This window comes from Sebastes umbrosus, chromosome 6, assembly GCF_015220745.1.
Source record: "Sebastes umbrosus isolate fSebUmb1 chromosome 6, fSebUmb1.pri, whole genome shotgun sequence".
Classification (NCBI taxonomy): domain Eukaryota; kingdom Metazoa; phylum Chordata; class Actinopteri; order Perciformes; family Sebastidae; genus Sebastes; species Sebastes umbrosus.
Genome location: NC_051274.1, coordinates 34,530,379 through 34,540,745, shown reverse-complemented (window position 1 = coordinate 34,540,745; position 10,367 = coordinate 34,530,379). Strand labels below are relative to the sequence as shown.

Below are 10,367 nucleotides of genomic sequence, written 5' to 3'. Positions count from 1 at the left end.
ATTCTTATCCTCTATATCAGTGGTTCCCAGCCAGGATGAATATGATTAACAAGATGCTACACTAATTATTTTAACTGCTTTTTACTGTGAAATACTGGATGATTACTCCTCCTTGAGCCACTAAAAATTATATAAATAAAACCATTTAAAAAGAGAACATCACTCTTATGCAACTTCACAAGCTGCTGCAAGTCGGCATTACTTCACTTCAAAGTGTTACAACTAGGGCTGTTAAAGTTAACGCGATCATTAACGCAGCTAGAGTGAAGGTACTGGTATCATATGAAACTATAAAACCTGATGAATCCATTGGTACCAACCATGTCACACTAGCTTGTCACGAAGGAGGTTAAACAACGCTCCAAAGTTATGCTAAAGGAAAAACTGTTGTTCATGTTCAAAGGGGTCCCTTGACCTCTGACCTCCAGATATGAGTGAATGTGTGAGAGTTTTTGTCTGTAGTCTGAAAATGTCGAAAAAGATCCGAAAAATGTCTCAAAATGTAAAAAAAAAAAATAATAATTTGAAAATGCCCAAAAAATGTCTGAAAAATGTCAGAAAAAACATTTGGAAAGAAAGATCCAAAAAAGTCTGAAATATGTCCAAAAACAATTATCAAAAAAATCTTTAAAAATAATCCCTAAAATTTTAAATGTAAAAAAAAAAGAAAATGTCTGAAAAAAGTCAGAAAAACGTTTGAATAAAAGATCAAAAAAATATCTAAAAATAACCCCTAAAATGTACAAAACAAAGGTAGAAGAAAAGTCCGATACTGGTATCATAGTAAACTAGAGAACCTGATGAATCCATTGGTACAAATCTCCCTTTAAATTACATTTTGAACAGATAAAAAATGTGGCAATTTGCGATAATCTGAAAATGTCCAAAAAGATCCGAAAAAGCCCCAAAAATGTCTGAAAAAAAATTGTCCAAAAAATGTCTGAAAAAAATTGTCCACAAAATGTCTGGAAAATGTCCGAAAAAGGTCAGAAAAACATTCGAAAAAAAGATCCGAAAAATGTCTGAAAATGTCCAGGAAAAAAAAATCTGAAAAAAAATTGTCCAAAAAATGTCAGAAAAAAGTCAGAAAAATATTCGAAAAAAAAGATCCCAAAAATGTCAGAAAAAATGTAAAAATAAAAAAAATAGGCTGAAAATGTCAGAAAAAAGTAGGAAGAACGTTTGAATAAAAGATCCAAAAAATATCTAAAAATGTCTGAAAAATGTCCCGAAAATGTCCAAAAGAAAGGTAGAAGAAAAGTCAGATACTGGTATCATAGTAAACTAGAGAACCTGATGAATCCATTGGTACAAATCTTTAAGTTACATTTTGAACAGATAAAAAATGGGGCAATTTGCGATAACCACGATTAACTATTTGAATCGATTGACAGCCCCAGTTTTTATCCTCTATATCAGTGGTTCTCAGCCAAGATGAATGTGTTTGGTCGCAATATGATTAACAAGATGCTACACAAATTATTTGATCTGCTTTTTACTGTGAAATATTGAATGGTTTATACCTCATCTGGCCTCTATAAAGTATGTAAATAAAACCATTTAAAAAAAACTCTTATGCAACTTGACAAGTGGCTGCAAAGTTGGCATTATGCTGTGGTTTTATATCTGAGGCAGAAACGTATTTATTGAGTTGCATCATAATGTGAGATTCCAGTTTGAAGGGATTCAGCCGAGCAGCAACATTTAGCCGCCCAGATAAGAATAAGAAAGATGGTCCGTCTTCATTTCTCTCTTCCAGGAGAAACCAAAGATTTTCCCAGCAGTCCCTGCAGAGCAGAGACGTCCAATCAGAGTCCTCTCCCTGTTTGACGGCATCGCCACCGGTGAGTGTTTGACTGACGGCAGGCAGCAGGCGGTGATATTAACGCGGATGTTTGGACCTTTTCCATGTTTCATTGATGTAAAACGTCGTCATCCGAACGGTGTCTGTGTCTCCAGGCTACCTGGTTCTGAGGGACCTGGGTTTTAAGGTGGACCAGTATGTGGCGTCAGAGGTGTGCGAGGACTCCATCTCAGTGGGTGTCGTCAGACATGAAGGAAGGATCCAGTACGTCCACGATGTCAGGAACATCACTAAGAAAAACGTAAGAAAAGAAAATGCTCTCCTGCATCTACGTTGCATCTACGTTATATGAACTATTTCACTATTTTATAATACACATTTCCTTTTATTATAAATATCATTTATATTTATTTTAGACATAAAAAGGTTAAGAAGTGTGTGCTCATTTGTAAATAATAGTAATAATCCACAATTAATTCATCGATCCCTGCAAGTCACTGCATGTTCTACAACACTGTCCTGCACATATTTCAGAATAAAAGCCTTGTGTTAACAAATGAAGGAATTCTGTTTACAGAAAAAAAACCCGCTTGAGGGCTTTTATTTTGAAATGAAAGCAGGAAGTTTTGATTGTAAAATGAATCTTTACTTTTTTCATGTCTGTGACATATTCTACAGATACAGACATCGAAACTGTAGTAATGTTGCTGATATGATGTCAATATACAGTCAATAGATCACCTTCACTGTCTGTTGTTGCTGTGAACCCGTACCCGAGTAAACTTGAACCGTACTCCAGACCACGTTTTCAAGTGGACTCGTACGGATTGACGAACCGTGCCCGAGTACGGTACGGAGCGTTCACACTGATCAATCGAATTGGACTTTGGGGACAAGCGTTCTCTGATCCGGGCCTGGGTCCCTGATGTGAAAGCACCCTCAGAAAGAAAGTAACTCACACACCAAAGAGAGGCCGGCAGCTGCAGTGATGTAGTTCAGAGTGGTTCAGGACAAAGAGCAGCTCCAACCGTAAATCCCCCAGAATCCCTTTCACTCAGTGTGTGTGTGTGTGTGTGTTTCTTCCTCTTTCATTCCTCTCGACGCTCGTTGTCCTTCTGTTAAAGGACTCTACTGTTTGTGAGGGTGAACGAGGACAAAGAGTGAGCAGATGTTAGAGTTTAGATGGACGTTAAATTAGCAGTCTGTTGCTGGATAAATGAATAAATGACATTTAGAGCTGAGTCAAGATTAATTGATTTGTCAGTCAAATTAATCAGCAACTATTCTGATTATTACGACGGAGGATCAGGGCCAGATTGAGGAAAAAAATAATATTATTATAAAGTAGTCATTTTACGTGTTATTTTAGAGGGGAAATAGAGCAGCGTGTGAAAATGAGGAACGTGGAGCATCTTGTGAAGTTATACTTTAGTTTAGGTTTCACAAATAACCAAAAACGTCATCTTTTGGCTCATCAGCACCACATTATCATCAGTATCAGGACCTGGAAGAGATTGAGCAAGAAACTGCGTTTATTCTGAAGAAGGAAACACACGGACCTGATGGAGGAATATGACTCTATTCTCGTAATATTACGACTTTATTTTAAAAAATAAAAACAGTTTTGTTTGTAAAGTTGCAGAAGCTGCATGAAAATGAGGAAATGTAGTTCCAGCGTGGTTTTAGTTGTTTTATTGATGCAGTAGCTGTCAGTCTAACACCTGGTGGTGCTGTTGTGTCTCTCAGCTGCTGGAGTGGGGTCCGTTTGACCTGGTGATCGGAGGAAGTCCCTGCAACGACCTGTCCATCGTCAACCCTGCCAGGAAAGGGCTCTATGGTAGGAACCCGCCGCAGGAAGTCACGTCATCATAGACCTCGTTTATAGTTTGAGCAGTGAACGGATGTGGTGGTTTATCCCTTTTAATGTCATTATTATGAGTTTAGGTGAATACTTTTGATTTTTAAGATCTGTCTAAAGGCTGTCTCTGGCGCTTTCCTACTTCTAAATTACAAAAAATAAACAATGCTTTTATTTTTGGGGCATAAAATGAGATTCATTGACCTGCAGAGCTGAAGAGCCCCGCAGACCCACAGCTTTAGACTGTGGTTCTGTTACTGGTGCACACGTACGTCTGAAACTGTGGGTCTGCGGGGGGGCTCTCCGGCTCTGGTGAATGGTGAATCTTAAGAGTAATTCATCTTTAAATCGTTACCTGGAGTGACCGCTGGGAGGTTCTCATTAGAGAGAAGTGATGTTTCTTGGTTTGCTGACGGTGCCGTGTTGCTCCAGAAGGGACAGGGCGGCTGTTCTTTGAGTTCTACCGTCTGCTGAGCGAAGCCAAGCCCAAAGAAGGAGAGGACCGGCCTTTCTTCTGGATGTTCGAGAACGTGGTCGCCATGGGCGTCAACGACAAGAGGGACATCTCGCGCTTCCTGGAGGTGAGTCACAGCTGCAGAGATCATAAAAAACATGAACCAGAGACGTCCATGAACGAAAAGACAATTATTTAATTTCATCCATGTGGAGCAGAAGACGTCGACCATCGACTCCTCTGATCCACTGGATTTAAAAACTGAAGTTGCCTGAGAATAATTTTAACCACCGTATATTTATGATTACCACGAGTTTATGAGTACTCACTGTGTTTTTTAACAGTGTAACCCCGTGATGATCGACGCTATCGAGGTCTCTGCTGCTCACCGTGCCCGATACTTCTGGGGAAACCTGCCGGGCATGAACAGGTAGGAACAACTACAAAACATCCTCCTCTCGGAGACGCTGCGGAGTCAAAACAGACTCTATCAACTCTTAACATTGGTGACTTTTCAGTGTCGGTTAAAGTCGTTTTTCATGCCGAAATGGCAGAAAATAAATATCTTCTATGCTTTATATCATATTAAAGTAAATATCTTTTGGTTTTGGACTGCAAAAAAACAAGACATTCAAAGACTAGGGCCTTCAAAGTTAACGCGATGATTAACGCCACTAATTTATTTAATGCATTAATGCAACTTTTTTGGTTGTACCTGGCTCAGTTTTAAAGTTAGAGTAAAGATACTGGTATCATATGAAACTAGACAACCTGATGAATCCATCGGTACCAACCATGTCATACTAGCTGGTGACGAAGGAGGTTAAATAACGCGCCAAACTTACACTAAATTTTGGTGAGGAAAACTGTCATGGACATTTTCAAAGGGGTCCCTTGACCTCTGACCTCCAGATATGTGAATGTAAATGGGTTCTCTGGGTACCCACGAGTCTCCCCTTTACAGACATGCCCACTTTATGATAATCACATGCATATTGTTTTATGCTAAATGCAGTACCTGTGAGGGTTTCTGGACAATATCTGTCATTGTTTTGTGTTGTTAATTGATTTACAATAATAAATATATACATACATTTTGCATAAAGCAGCATATTTGTCCACTCCCAAGTTGATAAGAGTATTAAATACTTGACAATTCTCCCTTTAAGGTTCATTTACAACAGATAAAAAATGTGCGATTAATTGCATTTAAATATTTTAATCGATTGACAGCCCTATTAAAGACATCACCTTGGACTTTGAGAAACTGGGATGGACATATTTCACTATTTTCTGACATTTTATAATGTTTATAATCGTTAGTTGCAGCCCTACAGAGTTACATGTTACAACACACTATCTAAGGTTAGAATTGTTACTGTAATCTACACAAAAGCGCAATGTTATATTGAGTTTTGCAGATATATACAGTGTATATACATATATACAGTATATGTGATCTCTCCTCTCTGTTTCAGGCCTCTGTGTGCCTCTGGGATGGACAAGCTGGAGCTGCAGGACTGTCTGGATCACGGCAGAGTTGCAAAGGTTTGATATATCTACAGAATACAGATGAAGTCTTCACAGTTTACACTTTTGGTTGCTCTTGTTTGACTGTGTATTTTGTTGCTTCATAGTTCGGGAAGGTGCGCACCATCACTACCCGCTCCAACTCCATCAAACAAGGGAAGGACCAACATTTCCCTGTGCTGATGAACGGGAAGGAGGACATACTGTGGTGCACTGAGCTGGAGAGGTGAGCAGAAAGCACACACACATAAAGACCCTTCAGAAGAGCAAATATACAAATTTATATATATTCGATATTATGATTTATTGAGATTTTTATTAACTTGTTTAACACTAGACCATGAAGGGAAAAAGCTGAATCAAACACTTCTAGGGACTTTTACTTTAGAAAATCTCTAAATGAATCCAGTAAAAATGTTTGATTTTCAGCATGTATGTAGTCAGAGATGTCCTGAAGTCAAATATATCAGGATCATTGTCAGGAATTATTTATTATATTTATTATCCAGCAACCCAAAAATCAAAGAATAAAGACATTTCCCTCACAGATTAGTGGGATTTTCTTTTTAATTTATAAGGGACATGTAATGTTTTATACTTCTGGTGAATATAATCCATCAATCTGATTTCCATAGATGTATTTTGTATATACAGTTCCCTTTGTTAACACCTTATTTTGAAAAGCGGACGTAGTCCCACGTGTCTACTTCCTGTAACTTCTCCAAGGTGGTCTCTAGCTCTCCCGTCAGCTCCGTTCTCTTTATCCATCCATGGTCAGCTCCATCGGGGCCGTTTCAATGCAGAGAACACAAATGTCAGTATCTGGGTGCTCTACAGTCGTAGCGTCGGCCCGTTTGACCACGGAGACGAGAGCGACGGCCGGCTCCACCACCACGTTACTGCAATACCATAACGTTTCTTGCTAACTTTTTCTGACTTATTTTCAGACATATTTTGGCCTTTTTTAGAAGTTAGCGTGCAGCTTTAGCTCTGCTTTGTCTAGCTCTGCTTTTCCTGTCAATGTGTGAAACCCAAAGTGTTTCCATCCTTTACTGGATGTGTAGTGTTTACCACGCTGGATTTAACACAGAAGGGTACAGGTCGTATCCACGCTGACCCTCCAACGTTTTAGACTTCCTAGTTTCGGCTCGCTGCTGTTTGTTTTGGTTGACGGATACGGAATGGATTTGACGTCACATTACTCAGACTACAACAATAAAAGCGGTAACTTGATGAAGCAAATATATCGATTCTGGCATTAAAACATCTATTTCAAAATCGTAAAAAAAAAACGTGCTACATAGTTGATTCGATGTTTAGTAGACATCTTTCGTGTCTTAGCGCTCCAGCACCATCGTGACACTGATTTAGTATTTCTTACCCTGCAGGATCTTTGGCTTCCCGGTCCACTACACAGACGTTTCCAACATGGGTCGCGGTGCCAGACAGAAGCTCCTGGGCCGATCCTGGAGCGTCCCCGTCATCAGGCATCTGTTCGCGCCGCTCAAAGACTACTTTGCCTGTGAATAGACGCCACCACCCCCCCCCCTCCCATCACCAGAAAACACTTAACGATTCCACGCCAGCTTTTCTATCGTGACGCTGGCTCCGAGGAGCTTCAGCCGCCGACCACATTTTGTAAAAGAGCTGGAGGTTTTCTCTCCACTCTGGAACCAGTTTCACTACAAATCAGTGTAGCTGGGAAATAGTGAGCGGATCCTGGTGCTAATGCACTGCAGCCTTAAACACACTATGTTTTATTACTACAACATAGTAGTATCACTGATTACATCATCCGTAACAGAGTAGAGAGGAGAAAAGATGCTCTGTTTATTAACATCAGGCCTGTACAGTGAGTCCAACAGGATTCTTTCTTTCTTTTAAAATGCCCTGAGGAGGTATTGCTTTTAAATTGACAACACTTAGCAGATGTAGAAAAATAGAGAACAACATGGCACCAACGGTACAGCTTTTTAAGTGGCTCCGTATCAAAGTTTTAGTTTTTTTTTAGGAAGTGTAAAGCTTTTCAGAGGACACTCATCTCTTCTTTTAGCTGATGATGATTAAGACGAGACAACAGGCTTTTAATCTAAACAGAAACACTTGAACCAAAGTCATTAGATGGACAGTTTTTGGGCTCCCTGCTGTTCCACTAGCCTCAGACCGGAATGTGTTTTCTCTGAGACGTCTAGAAAAGCTGAAACATGTTACTGAGGTTTTATGTCCAAATTCTAGCAAAAATAAATATCCACAACTGTTTTTATATATGGATAATACAAGATTAATCAACAACAATAACATATCCCATGAGTCTTAGCCCCACAGGTGCTGTGAAAGCCTTGTGGGAGCGCTAGTTGTTCAATGCTAATAAATTTAAAAGAAATAGATCAATTAATTTAAAATAAAAATTGGTTCCATTGCCCTGTTTTTTTTTTTTTTTTTTATTCTTTTCCCCCATTTTTCTTTATTGAATTTGACTGATTAACAAAAACAAAAAAATCCCAGCAGTGCAAAGTTTCCAGACTCTTTCAAATCATTCAGATTTTCCAAAGTGTGCTAACGAAATAATCTTTTATCTTTGTTAAAATGACAAGCTGCTTACATTTTCCCCCAGATAGTAGAGAAGTAGGTACCTATTTAGATTTAAATATGGAAAGAAAACCTCAGTACCATGTTTGAGTTTTTGAAAAGGTAGGAAAATACATTCAGCAACGGAAGCTAGTGCACCACGAGCTAACCTGGAGATGAAGCAGGATTTTATCTTTATATTTAGAGGAGTTATTTTTACTCATAGTGTCTTTTTACTTTTAAATTTTACTTTTTTTTTTTGCTTTGAGACGAGTTCATACGAGTAATATAGCTTCCTTAAAAAAAAAATAAAGAAAAAGAAAACCAGCTTTTATAAAAGATTATACTTAGTGTAGATAGTGTGAAACTTTAATCTCCCTGATAGCTACGTACAAATACTTGAAACAAGCCAATGCAAAACACAGAGATATAGAGAACCATTCCAGACAGCTGAGAATTAAAAGAGTGATGGCATTTATCCTACTGTAGAAGTTTAGATTTTATCTTTAAAATAAACACTGTTTTAGTTCACTGTGTGTGGCCTGGTTAGAAGAAGAGTCACTGTGTGTAAATGTGGTTTTTAACACTGTTGAACATTTTTTTATAAACATTTGACAAGAGGACTGCCATGAAAATCATCTCTACGCTTTGTTCTGTGTGGTGCACATGCTTCAGTATACAGTACGGATATATAATTACAAGTAATTGATAAACATTGATGTTTTTTTTTGCCTGTAATTACCTGTCAGACTGTATGCTTCAGCTTTAGGGTGTTCACCAGACAGGGGTTTACTGGACTGTTTGTTTTGGTACCAATCTCTCTCTTGATGTGACCAAATTCAGAAAAAACTTTTGTTTTATTTTGCTAACTGGAAGATTTTTAAATGCTGTCACCAAATCATACTAAACGGGCATTATTACCTCAGACTGTACATCACTCCTCCTGTAGGATCTCTGTTCTGTGAATATATACTGTAGCTTTATGCTCCCATATGCCCTGTATGTATATATACAGTATATATATATAGAGAGAGAGAGAGAGGGCTTGTATTTTATCACTGGAACTTTTGTTTTTTTCCACACAATGTTTTGCGTACTGTATCGATAGGAATGTTTACAAGTGTTTTAATTCTCTTGTTTGACCAAGAACTACATTATTTTTTTTTAACACAAAATGTTTTTCTCTTGTGTTTAAACGACCAGTTGGTCTCCTCTACGGTGCTCAAAGGGCCCCTTAAAGTGACACCAGGAGCCTCTTTTAGTCTAATTTTCTTTAAAAAACAAAACAAAAAGTAATTGTTTACATGCTTCGTTAATACTGCTGAGCTTGTTGACTGTTTTGAAAACAGTACGCAAAAAAAAACTTTTTCTTTCAGCTCTTTTTAGACTTTTTATATTGAGAACACATACGGTATATTTTAACAGTATAAAGCGTTCTTTAAATCTTTAATGTTATAGCACATATTAATCAATAGCTTTTTGATATCTTGTGTTATTTAGATGTAAACCATTTGAGTGTGAATGGTATTTGAGAAGTTTCTACTTGTTTTTACTATAATCTTTTAGTGCTTTATCTTTTATCAGAATCCCATTTGAGGATTTTTTTTTTATTTTGCTAAAAGCCTTTTTAAGAATCTAAAGTGCAATGGCATCTCAAAAGAACAGATTCTGTGCTATTTTTATACTTCATTTGAATAGTGGAAAAGTGTTGTTGTATTTTTTTATGTTTGTGTACTACCTATAGCAACCTATATATAATTTTTACTCAATAAAACGCAGCTCGGCTGCTAAAAAAACACTTCCACGTGTCCTGTGTGTGAAATGTTAATCCATTTGTGTGCAGAGAAAGGTCTGTAAAGGTCGATATAGATTCAGGTAAAGATTAGTTTCATTATCGGTTCATTTATATTTTAGTGACTCCATTAATTGTTCATCGTATAAAATCATAACAAAGAATGAAATTCACGTCATACCTTATTCATAAAGGGATGTGCTTGTCTGGGCAATGGTCAAAAAGTATTAAAATAGATTTGATAATGGTTGGAATTTTACATGATGCATAACTTTAATTGTTGTTTTAATTTGTTTATCAGCTAATCAATTGTTTCAGGAGTATTTTAATCATGTACTGACCTTGAACTGTATAAACACTG

The 10,367-nt window shown here is 37.7% G+C and overlaps 1 protein-coding gene across 1 annotated transcript in view; it reads left to right on the top strand.

Moving 5' to 3' along the window:
- The window catches only part of dnmt3bb.1 (DNA (cytosine-5-)-methyltransferase 3 beta, duplicate b.1), a 37,972-nt gene extending 29,838 nt beyond the window's left edge, over positions 1–8,134 (top strand). Inside the window, exons 15-22 of the mRNA XM_037773203.1 lie at positions 1,760–1,844; positions 1,960–2,105; positions 3,551–3,641; positions 4,095–4,243; positions 4,461–4,546; positions 5,595–5,664; positions 5,754–5,872; positions 7,035–8,134. Of these exons, the coding sequence (XP_037629131.1) occupies positions 1,760–1,844; positions 1,960–2,105; positions 3,551–3,641; positions 4,095–4,243; positions 4,461–4,546; positions 5,595–5,664; positions 5,754–5,872; positions 7,035–7,176 (888 nt within the window). The 3' untranslated portion in view covers positions 7,177–8,134. The remainder of the gene's footprint in view (positions 1–1,759; positions 1,845–1,959; positions 2,106–3,550; positions 3,642–4,094; positions 4,244–4,460; positions 4,547–5,594; positions 5,665–5,753; positions 5,873–7,034) is intronic.
- Positions 8,135–10,367: the final 2,233 nt, after the last annotated feature.